At 47.0% G+C, this 17,193-nt stretch overlaps 2 protein-coding genes across 2 annotated transcripts; both read right to left on the reverse strand.

Moving 5' to 3' along the window:
• On the reverse strand, window positions 1-1,398 carry LOC105860294 (N-alpha-acetyltransferase 20-like). Its single transcript, XM_076001297.1, has 2 exons — window positions 946-1,398; window positions 1-597 (listed from the first exon to the last, which is right to left on the reverse strand). The coding sequence occupies exons 1-2, from the start codon at window positions 1,365-1,367 to the stop codon at window positions 483-485; spliced, it is 537 nt and encodes a 178-aa protein (XP_075857412.1). The 5' UTR covers window positions 1,368-1,398; the 3' UTR covers window positions 1-482.
• A 4,152-nt stretch (window positions 1,399-5,550) lies between these two features.
• On the reverse strand, window positions 5,551-17,193 carry UCP3 (uncoupling protein 3). The gene is made up of 7 exons (XM_012744859.3): window positions 16,841-17,193; window positions 13,189-13,401; window positions 12,874-13,084; window positions 12,389-12,589; window positions 11,187-11,288; window positions 10,516-10,696; window positions 5,551-5,905 (listed from the first exon to the last, which is right to left on the reverse strand). Exons 2-7 carry the CDS (start codon window positions 13,312-13,314, stop codon window positions 5,791-5,793), a joined length of 936 nt encoding a protein of 311 aa, XP_012600313.2. The 5' UTR covers window positions 13,315-13,401; window positions 16,841-17,193; the 3' UTR covers window positions 5,551-5,790.

Genomic DNA, 17,193 nt, shown 5'->3' on the forward strand with positions numbered 1-17,193 from the left:
TGCCAAAGGGTTTGGTTCAGAGGCAAGAAAATGATTTGTTAGAGGATATTTATTTATTTTTCGAGTCAACAACGTATTTCATTATACATCTTAGATTTATACATTTCATATATGCTTTTAAAGCTTCAATTAACAGTTCAATACAAAATTTAAAAATATATATATATATATGCAGCAGTTGTTCTCAGGCACAGAATTCAGGAGATTGGAGCAAGTCTTTTCCCTAATATACAGTGAATATTATGAACCACGAGAGTGGAATGTTTCCTTCTGACCTAGCTGCCTTTTCGATTGAATTTTATTACAGTGAACAGCTTTATAGGTATGATATTGCTAATCGGAAACAATGAGATTTAAAGTAAGCTGATAACCTATATTTTCTTGAAGTCTTTAAGACCTAAATTATTATTACTTTTCTCCCAATGAAAATAATATTGTCCGTAAAATATCTGGAGCATCTGCCTCAGAACCACTGCCCAGGGTTATTCAATGTCTTCAGGCCTCACAGGATGAGGTAATGGTATGATGGATTTCTTCTCTGTGTCCCTGGAAAATGCCTTCCTCATATCATAAGCATCCTCATCGGGCTCCCTGTTGCTGGCTGAATAGTATTCTTTTTTTTTTTTTTTTGAGACAGAGTCTCGCTTTGTTGCCCAGGCTAGAGTGAGTGCCGTGGCGTCAGCCTGGCTCACAGCAACCTCAAACTCCTGGGCTCAAGCAATCCTTCTGCCTCAGCCCCCCGAGTAGCTGGGACTACAGGCATGCGCCACCATGCCCGGCTAATTTTTTTTTTTTATATATATTAGTTGGCCAATTAATTTCTTTCTATTTATAGTAGAGACGGGGTCTCGCTCTTGCTCAGGCTGCTTTCGAACTCCAGACCTCGAGCAATCTGCCCGCCTCGGCCTCCCAGAGAGCTAGGATTACAGGCGTGAACCACCACGCCTGGCTGAATAGTATTCTATGACTGTCCTATGTACACTGTAGCCCAACTGCTTGTACATGTTGACTGCAACTTGGTTAGATACTCTTACAAAGAGATCAACAAAAAATCCACTCTTTCTTTCTGAAATTTCCTCTAATAACTCCATAATTTTAGCAGCCAAACCAAGGCATTGAAATTCTGGGGCAGCAGACAGAGCCGTGATGTGCCTATGCCATTCTTCTCTAGCTACTGAGCCTTCTGCTTTACCCATAATATAACCCATCAATTCTCCACCAGGTGCCTGTGCAACAATGAAATACTCCGGCCAGTGGGCAAGGTACCATAAGTAAAAAGGAATCCCATAAGTTTCTGTCAGTGGGTCCAAGTTAATGTTGTTGAAGTGGAATAGGTCGTCACAGGTGAAGGCCCGGAGAGTGGCCATCTTGCCGCCACTGCCGCTCCTGAAGCCGGTTCGCCGCCTGTTACAGGATATTTAAATGTTTTTTTAAACATGTGAAATCATCTTTTTTTTTTTTTACTACTCCTTCCAAATAGAATCTTGCCAAGTACAACTGCTTTTATCACTATTCTGTTCCCTCAACTCCCCACTTCCAGTACTCTTGCCTTAGTCTCAAGAACAGCCTCATCCTCCTAAGACCAGAGTCCACTCCATTAATTCATTCTCCATACTGCAGCCAGTCATTGTCTTCTTAAAACACTTCAGGAGCACCACACTGTCCTCAGAATGTTCTAATTCATTAATGTAGTATATTAGTCAACTTGGGCTGCCATAACAAAATACCATAGACTGGGTGGCTTAAACAGTAGAAATTTCTTTCTTTCTTTCTTTCTTTTTTTTTTTTTTGAGACAGAGTCTCACTTTGTTGCCCAGGCTACAGTGAGTGCCATGGCGTCAGCCTAGCTCACAGCAACCTCAGACTCCTGGGCTCAAGTGATCCTCTTGCCTCAGCCTCCCGAGTAGCTGGGACTACAGGCATATGCCACCATGCCCGGCTAATTTTTTCTATGTATATTAGTTGGCCAATTAATTTCTTTTTTATTTATAGTAGAGACGAGGTCTCGCTCTTGCTCAGGCTGGTTTCGAACTCCTGACCTCGAGCAATCTGCCCGCCTTGGCCTCCCAGAGTACTAGGATTACAGGCGTGAGCCACTGCGCCTGGCCAGAAATTTATTTCTTACAGTTCTGGGGCTGAACAGTCTAAGGTCAAGGTTCCTGGTAGTTTGGTTGCTGATGGGGATTCTCTTCCTGGTTTGCAGATGGCTGCTTCTCATTGTGTTGCTTCTTATAGGGACACTAATCCCATCATGGGAACCCCAATCTCATTAAAACATAATTACCTCCCCTAAAGTCCCATCTCCAAACACTATCACATTGGGGGTTAGGGTTTCAACTTATACATTTGGGGAGGACACAAACATTCAGTCCCTAATATGTGGCATCTACAGCCTTTTAGGGCCCTTGTCTTCCTTGTCATCCCCATCTGTCTGACTTCTTGCCTTTAAATTTGCAACGCAGCCATACTGACAGCTTATAATCCATTGAAAGCACCTTGTTTTTGTCTTATTTCTGGGCCTTTGTATGAGCCCTGCCTAAAATAACTTTCACCCACCTTCCTTTGCCAGATAACTCCTATTTGTCCTTTAGGTGTGTTCCTCCAAGCAGCTTTCTGGCCCCAAAACCAGATCAGGTGTCCTTCATTCGTGTACCCACTCTCAGGTGCCTTGTGTGTACCTCTGTTTGTAGCTTTTATCACTCAGTATGGTCATCGATGGTTTGCAGTTTGTCTTTTCTTCCCTACCATCTTCCACACCAAAGAGTTCCTTGAAGACAGGACAGTTTTATTCACCTTAGCACCTGATATAATATGTGGCTGACAATGTCTGTACAATGAACATTTTCATTTGTGTAGCACACTGCTATAGTGTTCATACTGTTTCAGGGCAGTATTCAAATTACCCTGAAACAAATAAACTCATCTACAGAGATATATTAATAATTATAGTTCCTTACTTAACATTCATTCCTCCTGAATAAAATAGTCTTTTAAAAAAATTACCTTTATTTAAAAGATTTCTGTGAAGTCAGTTATCCAGTATGTCACTAATGTGGCTGAGTCAGGGCTCAAACTGTCTTATCTTTTGCCTGATATACTAGAAGAATTTGATAAAAAGCAGATTTCTTTTGAATGACTTGACTGGAGGTGACTCTAGGTGTGTGGTGGGGAAATAGGGCACAGAACTCAGATGTCAGCCTCACCTGGTGATCCGACCTTCTCATGAGTTCACATTGCTGGTTTCTTGGAAGCAGAAATTGAGCACAGGACTGGAAAAGGCACACATGCTATAGCCTGGAAGAAACTGTCTCTCAGTTCTTAGAATCACAGAACTAAAGAGCCTTAGGTCATCTGATCCAACCCCTGCTTTAAGAAGTAAAGAAAGAGTTCCTAGTATTTTGATCTGTAAACCTCACAAGACTTTCCACAAATTTTGTATTCTCTTCTCTAAAAGGCTGGACTTGGAGTTCACTAGGCTCCTGATCCCAGGCAAAATATCTCTTAGAAACATTTACCCACCCCCCTCAGAGTCATCATCTGAATACTAACCTCTGGGTAGATGATGTGTTAATATTGCTACATAGAAATTCATGGATGACATATTTCCTGGCCCCTAGAAACTTACAAACTGAGACCAGGAGTTTGAGAGTGATTTGTATATTATCAGTCAAGTCAAAAGAAAGAGAAACTTTTAAATATGGGTTTTATTTGAAAGCCAAGCCAGATATTAAATCAGCCTTTATTTTTACTTTTATTCAGTTTGTATAGGTGGATTATCCCCAGTTATAATTAAAATTTAGGAAAGTGCTGAGGATGAATGGATATTTGCTTTTTTTGCAGGGTGCAGAGGAGTCAGAGTGGGGAAGGAGGGGAAAATAAGAGCAGCTCCTATATTCCAAGGCATTTTAGATCAAGCCTATGGGGGAGAAATTGTTATTCCCACTTATCTGGTAGGATGCTGAGGAGCAAGGATTCCCTGTGGTTAGGTGGCTAGTAAGGTGGGGTGGGGTAAGGTTTAAACCCAGTTCTGACTACCATTGGAACCACACAAGGTTGCGAAGAATCAGAAAAAGACACTGGCATGCTGGGTCCCCATTATCAATCTGAAAGACATGTAGTCTTAAGCGTGGAAACAGGTCGTCTGGTTCAACTCTGTCTTTTGTGATGGAGGAGCTGAAGCCCTAAAAGGTACAGGAACTTGCCTGTAGTCAAACCGGGTCAGAGAGGGCAGAGGGTAGGGTGTGTGTGGGCAGAATCTGGCCCAAACTGACAAATAGGAAGCCTGAAATGAGAATGGAAGTCTCTGTTCAAGAAAGAGAAGGCAGAAAAGCAACTGTTCTTATTCCACACCTGAGGTATGAATTCCTTTATTAAGTCATAATAATTTTCCAAAAATTCTGAGTCCTGCTAATTTAGGATCTTGGCCAGACATCTACCTCTTTCCTCCCAAGCCCCACAACCCTTCAGCGTGCTCACAATGGAGCCAGGGAGTAGGGACTGCAAGGGAGTGGGGCTCCTGCAGATTCATGTCATCCACTGTAACCCCAGCCCCTGAGTCCCTGGTTCTTTTGGTCTTACTAGATAACTGTGTCTTTCAAAAACTTATTCTCTGGGCTGGGTGTGGTGGCTCATGTCTGTAATCCTAGCTCTCTGGGAAGCCAAGGCGGGCGGATTGTTTGAGCTCAGGAGTTCGAGACCAGCCTGAGCAAGAGCGAGACCCTGTCTCTACTATAAATAGAAAGAAATTAATTGGCCAACTAATATATATAGAAAAAATTAGCCGGGCATGGTGGCACATGCCTGTAGTCCCAGCTACTTGGGAGGCTGAGGCAGGAGGATTGCTTGAGCCCAGGAGTTTGAGGTTGATGTGAGCTAGGCTGATGCCATGGCACTTACTCTAGCCTGGGCAATAAAGTGAGACTCTGTCTCAAAACAAACAAACAAATAAACAAAAAAAACCAAACTTATTCTCTGATAGTTCCTCTCTATCCTAACAAATCTCTCCCAAGGCAGTATCCTTATATTTACATTTGTCCAGAGCTTTTGTTTTTATAAAGTGTCTTCATGCCCAGCTTCTCACATGATCTTCACCTTGGTGAGGTAGGCAGGGAAGGGACTATTACCCCCATTTTACAGGAAAGGGGACTGAGGCTGCCCTCTTGATTCTCCAATCAAGTGAATATTTACAAGCCTCAGCCTCACATTGGCTCATCAGGGCTCCTTTGGCACAGGTTCTAGGTTTTCTCTTTTGTTTCTCACATTTCTTAGAATCCCAATGGATTCTACTTGGCAGACACACTACAGGCTGATGATCCATGTGTGACCATGAGGCCTGCAGTCACAGCTTTGTGGTGCTTTGGTGGCATCTCTCTAGACTCTTTGGCCAATTTCAAACTGTATTGTGGGCCACTCCTGGCCTGTGCTTGCAGTCTTTCCTGCTTATAATTCATTGTCTAATCAGATTTTATGGAGGATAAAAGTTTGCAAACTTCCGTTTTATCCAAATGGATCTGTTTTGATTTCTCTTGCCTAAATGTTAGGCATGCCTAATGGGTTTCAAAAATTAATATAATTTATTTTCCATTTTGTCAGTGCAAAACAAAAGTGTTCTTAAGATAAAGCACTGTAGACCAGAATCTTCTTCTACTTCTGTTTCTTGAATCAGCAACAAGTAAACAGTTTTGTAAACATGTGTAGTCTGTGTTCATGTGTATGTGGATCCACTGTTGCATTCCACTTTTCCATTCTTGGTTTCATCCAAGTTAAGTACCAGTTGCCTTCTTGTCTTGTTCAAAAAGGAGATTCTCGTAACATCTGGACTTTCATCAAGGCCCGTTGCATCTGCTCGTAGGTTACGAACATCATCACATTCCAGGTTCCCAAACGCAAAAAGGACGGTGTAAATCTGATGAGAAAACAACCAAAACATCAGGTGGAGCGAACTAGGAGACCACAAAGAGACCCACCGTGCTCTCCCCTGTACACAGTGTTTGTGGCAAAGGAACTTGACTTCTGTTTGTCATAGGCATCTTCTGAGATCATTTCAGTTGTTTTCTTCTCTGCTTAGGGGATTTAGGCAGAAGTTGGAGTCAGGAAAGGAAAAACAGATTGAGCCAGGTTACTGTGTCAGGCAGTTAATTCTCGCTATTCTGTAAGGCAGCTGGGATTGATGCCAGGTTCCTTTTTCAGAACCAAGGCCTGAGAAGGTTAAGAAGCTCAACCAAAACCACACAGCTAATAAATGTCAGAGCTGGGGTTCAAATGAGTGTCTGACCTGACTACACCCTGTTGTCCAGTGTTTCTGGGCTCACTTACATCCTGCCAGGACACTGAGCCAATGGGGCACCACAGGGTGAAGACAGTGTGGCACCAAATTTAGCTCATTCCAGAAAGTGTGCCTGTGCTGCCATGGCACAGCAGGGAGAGAGGCCCAGCTCAACTGTGCCTCAGGGACTCGGGGATGAGCCCATGGCCTGGCCCCATCTTCCTCTCACCCTCTCCTCTAATCCCCTCCTGGGCCCTTTCACTCCTGCCAGACTCAGCTAGTTACAGTTCCTTGAGGATGTCAGGCCCTCTCACCTCTATGCCTTTGCTTATGACATTCTGCTTGGAATGGCCCCTACTCTCTTCCTTGCCTGGATAGTTGCTCTTTGCTCTGTAGGACTCAACTTGGGCACCATAACCTCATGCCATTGCCTTTCCTGACCCTCACATGGACTATAAGCATTGTGGCAACAAATGTGAACTATGGAGTCAGACCTGGGTTCAAATCCTAGCTCTACCAGTTTCTAGCTTTACAACCTGGACAAGTTAATGAATCTTTCTTAGTTTTCTTACCTGTTAAACCAGGAAAATAACAGTATCTGTCTTATAGAGTTGTCATGCAGATTAATGTTGGACAGCACATAGTATGTACAGGGCCCAGTATCAGTAAACACTCAATAAATGTCACCTACTTGCCTACTGCTCTTTGAGGAAAACATAGCACAGGGCCTGGAACACACACAAGATGCTCAATAAATGTTTGATAACTGAGACAAGTGGCTAGAGAGGAAGACTGTAATAATAGAAGCATTTATCAGAAGAAGAGTCTGTCAATTGAAATATACATTTATTATATCATTCCCAGGCTTGAGAACCTATGGTGGTTCCTGTTTTCTTGCTGGGTCCAGTCTTATGTCAGGCACCAGACAACTGTCTGTTGAAGGCATCAGCGGTGGGAGGTGAGAGGGCCAAGCTTACCAGTAGGGCTTACCAGTAGGATAAACAACAACATGTTAGATGAGGTGTGTGATGGTCTGGGTTTGAGCTGTGGCTCTGCCATTTTAACTTGTGATCTTGGAGAAGTTATTTAACTTTTTTGAGACTCAATCTCCTCCTGAGTGAATGTGGAGAATACTACCCAGTTCAGGGAATTATTGAGGTACATATGTCAAATGCATAGCACAGGGCCTAATACATGGTGGGTTAGCTACCATGATAATCATAAATAACCTACATTATTGAGTGCTTGCTTTGGGCTAGGGGCTTTGGGAAATTAAAGATGCATTAGGTTGGAGTAAAAGTAATTGCAGTTTTAGCATTGTTAAAATTTGCCATTTGATATTGGAATACACTCTTTTTTTTTTTTTTTTTTTTTTTTTTTTTTTTTGAGACAGAGTCTCGCTTTGTTGCCCAGGCTAGAGTGAGTGCCATGGCGTCAGCCTAGCTCACAGCAACCTCAAACTCCTGGGCTCAAGTGATCCTTCTGCCTCAGCCTCCCGGGTAGCTGGGACTACAGGCATGCACCACCATGCCCGGCTAATTTTTTTATATATATATCAGTTGGCCAATTAATTTCTTTCTATTTATAGTAGAGACGGGGTCTCGCTCTTGCTCAGGCTGGTTTTGAACTCCTGACCTTGAGCAATCCGCCCGCCTCGGCCTCCCAAGAGCTAGGATTACAGGCGTGAGCCACAGCGCCCGGCCTGGAATACACTCTTAAATGTAGTTATGTTATGCATCATTTTAATGTGCATTTCTCACTTTAGGTTTCTTTGCTAATGACTTATTACTTGCTGTTTATATTTATTTTAGACTATGGAAATGATGTTAAAAAGCAAATTCCAGGCTGGGTGCAGTGGCTTTCGCCTGTAATCCTAGCACTCTGGGAGGCCAAGGCAGGTGGATTGCTTGAGGTCAGGAGTTCGAAACCAGCCTGAGCAAGAGCAAGACCCCATCTCTACTATAAATAGAAAGAAATTAATTGGCCAACTAATATATATAGAAAAAATTAGCCAGGCATGGTGGCGCATGCCTGTAGTCCCAGCTACTCGGGAGGCTGAGGCAGCAGGATTACTTAAGCCCAGGAGTTTGAGGTTGCTATGAGCTAGGCTCATGCCGTAGCACTCACTCTAGCCTGGGCAACAAAGCAAGACTCTGTCTCAAAAAAAAAAAAAAAAAAGCAAATTCCAGCAATTTTTCTATTTGAGTTCAAAATGGGTTATAAAGAGCAGCGGAGACAACTCGCAACATCAACAATGAATTTGGCCCAGGAACCGATAATGAATATACAGTGCAGCGGTGTTCAAGAAGTTTTGCAAAGGAGGCCGGGCGCTGTGGCTCACGCCTGTAATCCTAGCTCTTGGGAGGCCGAGGCGGGCGGATTGCTCAAGGTCAGGAGTTCAAAACCAGCCTGAGCAAGAGCGAGACCCCGTCTCTACTATAAATAGAAAGAAATTAATTGGCCAACTGATATATATATAAAAAAATTAGCCGGGCATGGTGGCGCATGCCTGTAGTCCCAGCTACCCGGGAGGCTGAGGCAGAAGGATCACTGGAGCCCAGGAGTTTGAGGTTGCTGTGAGCTAGGCTGACGCCACGGCACTCACTCTAGCCTGGGCAACAAAGCGAGACTCTGTCTCAAAAAAAAAAAAAAGAAGTTTTGCAAAGGAGACGAGAGCCTTGAAGATGAGGAGCACAGTGGCTGGCCACTGGAAGTTGACAACAACCAATTGAGAGCAATCATCAAAGCTGATCCTCTTACAACTACATGAGAAGTTGCCAAAGAACTCAAAGTCGACCATTCTATGGTCATTTGGCATTTGAAGCAAATTGGAAAGGTGAAAAAGCTCAATAAGTGGGTGCCTCATGAGCTGACCAAAAATTTTAAAAAATTGCCATTTTGAAATGTCGTCCTGTCTTCCTGTACCTAATAACAACAAATCATTTCTTGATTGGATGGTGACATGCGACAAAAAGTGGATTTTATACAACAACCCGAGAAGAAGCTCCAAAGCACTTCCCAAAGCCAAGCTTGCACCAACGAAAGGTCATGGTCACTGTTTGGTGGTCTGCTGCTAGTCTGATCCACTACAGCTTTCTGAATCCCAGTGAAACCATTACCTCTGAGAAGTATGCTCAGCAAATCAGCGAGATGCCCTGAAAACTGCAATGCCTGCATCTGGCATTGGTCCACAGAAAGGGCCCAATTCTTCTACATGACAATACCTGACTGCACGTGGCACAACCAATGCTTCAAAACTTGAACGAATTGGGCTATGAAGTTTTGCCTCATCCGCCACATTCACCTGACCTCTTGCCGACTATCACTTCTTCAAGCATCTCAGCTTTTTACAGGGAAAGTGCTTCCACAACCAGCAGGATGCAGAAATTGCTTTCCAACAGTTAGTTGAATTCTGAAGCATGGATTTTAAGCATGAATTCCAAACCATGGAATAAACAAATTTATTTCTCGTTGGCGAAAATGTGTTGATTGTAATGGTTCCTATTTTGATTAATAAAGATGTGTTTGATCCTAGTTATAATGATTTAAAATTCAGGGTCTAAAACCCCAATTACTTTTGCACCAACCTAATATAATCCTGATCCTTGGATTTAAGGAGCTTGTGCTTTAGCATGGGGAATACTTGTAGCTTACATACTATGATACAAGGCATGAAGTGGTAAATACCATAAAAATGGTATCAAATGGTATTGCCAACATCCAGGGAGGAGGGAAAATTTATACCTGAGAGAGATAGGGAGTAGGTGGCATATGAACTAGTTTTAAACAATGGCTAAGATTTAGATTCTGTAGATGGTGAGAGGCATTCTGTGCAGAGGTAACAGTAAACTTAGCAAAGGCATAGAAGCAGGAAAATGTGAAGTGTGTTGGGATAGTGAGTAAGGCACTTTGGCTATCATCATTGTAGTGATCAATGGTCATGGCAGTAGGTTGGAAAAAAATTCCAGGATTACTAACTACCTTTCTCTGGTTCTCTCTTGCCCCAAAGGTTGGAGATAGACAGTACTTTTACCTATCCCTAGACTACTTTCTCTCATTAAGGCTTCCCCGACTCTCCAAATCAGGTTTGGTTCACTTTTTTTTTCTTCCATAGTTATTTATACTTCTCCTTCATGGCATCTGTACTGTTTACTGCTACATCCCCAGGTTGACCCATGGTAACCACATTAGAAAAGAAAGAAGCTCCAGTTCTCTGGGAGGGAGTGCTGGAGATATAGGAGGCGGCTCACCCCTTGTAGAAGGCTGTGGGGCCCTCGCGGACTACCAGCTTTAGCATGCAGTCCAGGGGGCTGCGGTACTGGCCTGGCGGTGAGTTCATATACCGGGTCTTCACCACGTCTACTGGGGAAGCCACCACTGTGGCACAGAAGCCAGCTCCAAAGGCAGAGACAAAGTGGCAGGGGAAGTTGTCTGTAGAAGAGAAGGGAAGAGCAAATATCAAGGAGTGTGATTGCATTCTGTTCCATGTGTTTATTGTTTGTCTTCAACTAAACCTTGAACTCCTTGAGCATAAGGACAGTATTTTCCGTATCTCTCAGTGCCCAGGGCTAGCTAAGGTCTTGGTAAGTACCGGCAAACTAGAACTGGGTCATCCCAGAGTTGGAAGGTCATCCAGCCCAAACCACGTTGTTTGAGGAAACTGAAATCAGAGAAGGTGAGAGACCCTTGCTTGAAGGTCCACAGTGAGAAGTGGTGCTGGGACTGGCATCCAGTTTCCAGCCTCCCAGCCCAGGCGTCTTTCCCACTGGTCACAGTTCTGTACTGGTCACTTTTAACTGTTGGCTGCTGCTCTCTCTACTCCTCCTAAAGGCTAGTAATCTCTGGGTGGTGCCCACTCTGTGGAGTTCTATGTCCCTGCCCTGCCGAGGGAGCACTGTCTGCCTGGAGCCTGGTGCCTCACCAGTGAGCAGGCGATAGTCCAGCAGCTTCTCCTTGATGATGTCGTAGGTCACCATCTCAGCACAGTTGACGATGGCATTCCTCGTGATGTTGGGAAAAGTTCCTGTTAGGAAGGGAGTCAGGGCTGATGAATGGGGAATGGGAGAATTGGATGCCCTGGCTGCAAGGCCACAGTGTGGGGCATAGTGCCCCATTCCAATGGTCTCAGCCAGAGGAACCCACCCCAGCTGAGCAGATTCTACATTTTCCTTTCTAGGGTTAACATGTCTTTCTCAGAGACAGAAAAGAGAGAGGCTCACTTTTGTTGATTTGGCCACATTTTGGAGGATAATCTATGATAGCTGTCAAAATTAAAATATGCTTCCCGGAGACCCAGCTGCAGTCAGAAAAGGAAATCATTCTTTGGAAGAGGGAGGTGGGGCTTTTGGAACAGTGATAGAATGTGGTCCTAGCAGGGCCCTAGGAGAATATCAAGACCAACCTCCTGGTTTCACGGGAGGGTACAGCTCTGGGAGGGCACCCAGCAAGTGAGTGCAGAGCCAGGGCTATGACCCAGATGTCTTGCCCCTAAATTTCACTAGGTCATTGTTTCTTCCACAAGGATTCATGTGACTTCACGCACATGTGAGAGATTCCAGCATTCGTCAAGGTGACCACCACACAGACACATAGGAAACTCAAGAAGCCCCCTCAGCACTGCATCTCCCTGTGCCTCACTCCTCAGGGTTGTGCTTTTCCAAAGCTTCTGTGTTTTCTCTGTGTCCTGCTTGAAACCCCTTCCCTTCCATCTCCACACATGTGGAGCCTTTGAGGCCCAGCTTAGGCCTTACCTTCTCTGTATAGCTGGCATGCTTTTCCCCACCTCTGGATCTACACCTCCGGTGTGACACCTAGCACATCCTGCCCATGGTATAGCTGCTCCCTGACTTATCTCTGCGTGTCTGCAAGTGACCTGTTGGGGTGGAAGGTGTCTTGTATTCATTTCTGTGTCTCTTGCAGCAGCCTGCTCATGGCGAAGGGTTGGTAAAATGAACTGAATTTGAGGAGCTGTGGCATGTCAGTGAGGTACTTTGGGTTGGCATGTTCTTTCAGAATCACTGGAACACACTGTGCTGGGAGTTCCCTCCTTGCTCGGTTCCCTGCCCAGCCCTAGTGCAGGGAAGGCTCTGCCAAAGGCCCCCTGAACCTGGAGTCCAAACTCACCTTTCCACAGGCCCCTGAGCCCTTCCTCCCTAGCGATGGTTCTGTAGGCATCCATAGTCCCACTGTATTTCCTGTTGCTCCGGGGCCCGAGAGTGACACTGGCCTGAAATCGGATCTTCACCACATCTGTGGGTTGGGCACAGGTTACCGCCATGGCCCCTGTGGTGCAGCCCGCCAAAATCCGGGTAGCGATGCTGGAATCTGGAAGAAGCAGAGAATGGGCCAGTGTCCCACACTGAAGAGCTCTCTGGGATGATGCTCCTCTTCACGGGGCTGCCCTTGTCCGGTGCCTGCGCTCTGTTCCTGCCTGGGTTAGAGTCTGGAGCTTCCTTGATGGCCACTGAGTCTCCTCATGAGCACCTGTTACCAGCTTCCAGACACCCCCTCTTCTGCTCTGAGTCTGGACTGCCCTGGTCTCCTGACCCACATGCCAAGCTTCTGATTCCTCCCACTCCCTTGGTGTCCATGGGGACTTGGGTGCTCACGGTCTGCTCCTTTGGGGGTGTAGATCTGCTTGACTGAGTCGTATAGGCCGATGCGGATGGAGGCGAAGCTCATCTGGCGATGCAGGCCAGCGACCAGCCCGTTGTAGGGGCTGCGGAGGCCCTCGGTGCGCACCATGGTCAGGATGGTGCCCACCACGCCACGGTACTGCACACCTCGGGCTGCCTGGGCTGCTTGGTTCTCCCCCTGGATCTGAGGGACAACCGCAGTGGGTGAGGAGCTGGGTGGGCAGGCAGGAAGAGGCTGTGTGCACAGGGACCCTGCCTGGGCGGAACCTGAGAACAATCACAACCTACCTGCAGGCGGACCTTGGCTGTGTCCAGCGGAAAGGTGAGGAGGTCAGCAAAACAGGCCGCTGTGCCCGCCCCCAGGAACTTCACAGCCGTTGTGGGAGGCATGTCTGAAGGCTTTAGTCCAACCATGGTCCCAGAAAGCTCTGCTTGCTGCCTTTGAGGCCCAGAGGAGGTCCAAGGAGAGAGGCAGCCGTGGGCTTCAGTGCAGCGGGGAGGCTGTAGGAGAAAGGCCAGAGGAGGCCGATGGAGCAGATGTCTGGCCCAGGTGTCCCTCAGCACCCGGGAAGGGCTCTAGAAAGCGAGAAGCCTGGGCACTGCCATACTCAAGCTGCATGAATTCGGTCTATGAAAACAAGTCACTTTCCCATGCCTCACACTTTGCAATCCTCACCCTGCTCCTGCTCCTCCCCTCCATACCACAAGGCAGGCAGGGCTGGTGGTATCTCCACCACATAGATGAGGAAACCAAGGCCCAGGCAGGGACAAGACGTGGTTCTGACTCCACACACACCCTGTTCTCCCCAGTGTCAAGCTGCTTCCTAAGAGAGGCTTTTTCTGCTAATCCTGCTCCCCGAGGTATACGAAGCCCGCCAAGCCCCATAGACGCTTCTTTCCCAAATAAATTAAATAAACATTGGTTGTGATTCAACAGAACTGTTATTCACCTTGGATGAAAACCTTTTATTTTTGCAAGGCTTTCTGCATATAGTCTTTTTAAAAAAATATCTTATATATTTTTTATTTTTGCTTTTTAGAGACAGGGTCTCACTCTGTCACCCAGGCTGGAGTGCAGTGACATCATCATAGCTCATTGCAACCTTTTTTTTTTTTTTTTGAGACAGAATCTCATTTTGTTGCCCGGGCTAGAGTGCCATGGCATCAGCCTAGTTCACAGCAACCTCAAACTCCTGGGCTCAAGCAATCCTTTTGCCTCAGCCTCCCAAGTAGCTGGGACTACAGGCATGCGCCACCATGCCCAGCTAATTTTGTTGTATATATTTTTAGTTGGCCAATTAATTTCTTTCTATTTTTTAGGAGAGACGGGGGTCTTGCTCATTGCTTAGGCTGGTTTTGAACTCCTGACCTTAGGCTATCCACCCGCCTCGGCCTCCCAGAGTGCTAGGATTACAGGGGTGAGCCACCACGCCCTGGCCTTTCATTGCAACCTTGAACTCCTGATCTCAAATGATTCTCCTCCCTCATCCTCCTGAGTAGTTGGGACCACAGGTGTACTACCTCTCTTAGCAGAAGAGAGAGCATTGCAGGTGTGCTAGAGGACCCACCCTCCACCTGCCTCCTTCCTCACTTACCTTTACCCTACAGAAGACCAGCAGCTGCCAGGTGCTGGGCTTGTCCCCAGCAGGGAGGCTCTGGCTCCTCTGCCTGGGAGCTGGAATGCAGCATGTGGGTGTGTGGGAACAGCTGCCTCTCCCAGTGTCTGTGTCCTGGTAGCCTTTCTGCCAAGCCCTGGCATTTTGCTGCCCTTCCCCTCCTCTGATATGAGCTGAGTTGCTTGGGATGTCAGCATCATGAATCTAAACATCTGACTCTCAGAGTTGGGGAGGCCCTAGCTCTAGTGTCTCATTGGTTGTAGGAGTGTCCTGTTTTCAAAACCTTTGAGGGTCATCCAGGCTCTAAAGAAAAAACCCTACACGTTAAGCATTTTTTCCACTTTCAGAGTTACAAACTGAGGCCCAGACAGGTGAAATGACCTTTCTGGGGCCACACAGCAGCAGAAGTAGGACTCCCTGCAGCGTTGTGTGATTCCAATGCATTCTCTGCCCTAGGCACTTGGTGTGGAGTGTTTGTGCCTTATCAGGCCCTGCAGAGAGCTGGCTTCACTGGCTTTGCCTCCTGTTGAGGCTGGAGAAAGCCTCTTCTTCCCTGGCTGAGGACTGAACTGTCTGTCACACAGGGCTTCCCTTCCGAACCTACCTTGTCCCCTGCTGCCTCCGACTCCAGGCATTCTTGTAGAATGAGCTCATTAACTGCAAAAGATTTTCCCCTAGATGGGGAGCCAAGAGACAGAGACAGGATCTACTTATCCTGCTTCTCTCCAAAGCCTGGTGCAGGGAGGACACTCAGAGGGGTCAGAGAGGACCAGTTGACCAAAGAACCCCATTTACTGAAGTGGGGAAATAGGAAATGAGATCAGAGATAACCACAGGGGCCTTTGGTAGGGAGCCTTGAATGCCAGGGTTACACTTAATCTAGTGGAGAAGGGAGAATGGTTGGTGGTTTTCCAGCAACAGTCAGATCTGTGCGCACAGCATGCTGGTGCAGGTGTCAAGGCTGAACTGGAAGGGAGAGGTGGAAGGCTCTGAGACCAGTGAGGAGGTTGCTGGAATGGTGCCAGCAGAAGGTACTGAAGCCTAAACTTGGTCAAGAGCAGTGGCCAGAGGCAAAGTTGGAGCCCATTCCAGGGGCCAGTCCTGAGCCACCCAGGGAAATGGAACTGATGGGCATGGACTCAGGTCAAAAGCCACACACACCTTTGGGGGAGGGCTCTAGAACTTTCAGTCAAGTTGGGGGAGGAAGGGAGGTCACAGTGGTGGGCACAAGTAGGGGCTGCCCTGAGGCCAGTGCCTTTCAGCCTCCTTCCCTTCACTCTAGCCTCCTCTAGAAGCCTAGCAGCCAGCAGCCCTGTACCACCGGCTGGTAGAGGAAGAAGTCAAGAGAGTCCTTGTCCCTGTAGCTCTGTTGAGGTATGTGAAGGATGGGATGTTCTAGCCTGCACAGCCCATCAATGTTTGCTGAGTGCTTCCTGTACCAGGCACCCTGCTAAGGTTATAGACGTTGACTAATTCAATCTCTTTATAAAGCTATAGGGTAGTTGCTATCATTATTTCGACTTCATAGACCAGGGACATGAGGCTTTGAGGGTGTTAGCCAGTTACACAGCTGAAGTGATGGAGCTGAGATTGGCACCTAGGTCTGTGCCTGTTCTACTGCCCAGAGAGTCTGACGTCAGGGGAAGCTCAGAATCCCATGAGCTGCTTGTTTACCAAGTGGATTCTCCACCCACAGCAGCCCCGGAGATCGAGTCTGTGTTAGAAACAAATTCCCCATGGTAGCTCTGAAGTAGGGCTGAGAGGACCCCACTCCAAGATATCCTATTGCCTCCTCAACTCCAACCCCACTGTCCCTGGCAAAGCATCCCACCGGGGAAGCCATCCAGGCAAAGAGTGACCATGGGCTCTGTAAACCTCTTGGCACATGACCTGGGCCAGGCCTCAGGCCACAGGTGCCCCCACCATCCTGACTCAGGAAAACAGCCCCAAGATCCTCATGCGGAGAGGGCTGTACGCTCAGGAGGAATCCCAGAGATTCTGGGCCAGGCAAAGAAGCAAGCACTTCCTATCTATGGGGATTTGCAAAATCCCACCTGAATCAGCTAGTGGAGCAAGGGGAGAGTGAGTCCTGGGTGAGTGACACAGGTGTTGTGTTCAAGTCCCAGCCCTGCCACAGTGCCCTTACTAGGGCTGCAATTCCCTCATCTTGATAAGGTGAGGGGCTGGACTGAGTCTCTCGGGTCTGTCAGCTATGGCTAATGATCGCTGACAGCTCCTGGCTGTTCTCTGTAAGCCTCCAGTAAGGGAGAACAAGAAGGGAGAGGGAGAGGGGAGGAAGAGTGGGGAGGAGAAAGGGGTCTTACCTGTGAGTCCAGCCAGGGCAGGGGCAGCACAGGGGCTTCTTAGGGTTCCATCCCAGGAGGTGGCAGCAGGGATCTGAGGGCCCCTCCTTGCCATTCACAGTTGTCTCTGTCGCCTCAGCTTGGCACTGGTCTTATACATTCCCGCTGACCTGAAACCTTATCCTAGAGAAGCTGGTTGACAGCCAGGTCACTTGATGAGAGGCTGGCTGGTGAGGAGCAGGGAGGTGAGGGGAGAGGTCAGTGAGTTCCAGATTTGGTTCAGTTCTCTCAGGCCTCCTCTTAATAATAACAATGATGATAACTGTCATTTCTTGGTGCCTTATGTGCTAAATATTTTATATACATTGTTTTTA

The sequence above is a fragment of the Microcebus murinus genome, chromosome 4 (assembly GCF_040939455.1).
Source record: "Microcebus murinus isolate Inina chromosome 4, M.murinus_Inina_mat1.0, whole genome shotgun sequence".
In the NCBI taxonomy this organism is placed as follows: domain Eukaryota; kingdom Metazoa; phylum Chordata; class Mammalia; order Primates; family Cheirogaleidae; genus Microcebus; species Microcebus murinus.

Excerpts from the sequence above, each read along its gene's own strand:
- LOC105860294 (XM_076001297.1), bottom strand. The coding sequence starts at position 1,367 with ATGGCCACTCTCCGGGCCTTCACCTGTGACGACCTATTCCACTTCAAC. Across the intron at positions 598-945 it reads ATAGAATACTATTCAGCCAG|CAACAGGGAGCCCGATGAGG; the intron begins GCGTGGTGGTTC and ends CTATTCAGCCAG.
- UCP3 (XM_012744859.3), bottom strand. The coding sequence starts at position 13,314 with ATGGTTGGACTAAAGCCTTCAGACATGCCTCCCACAACGGCTGTGAAG. Across the intron at positions 11,289-12,388 it reads GCTCAGGGGCCTGTGGAAAG|GAACTTTTCCCAACATCACG; the intron begins GTGAGTTTGGAC and ends CCTTCCTAACAG. Across the intron at positions 5,906-10,515 it reads CCCACAGCCTTCTACAAGGG|ATTTACACCGTCCTTTTTGC; the intron begins GTGAGCCGCCTC and ends TTTTCTCATCAG.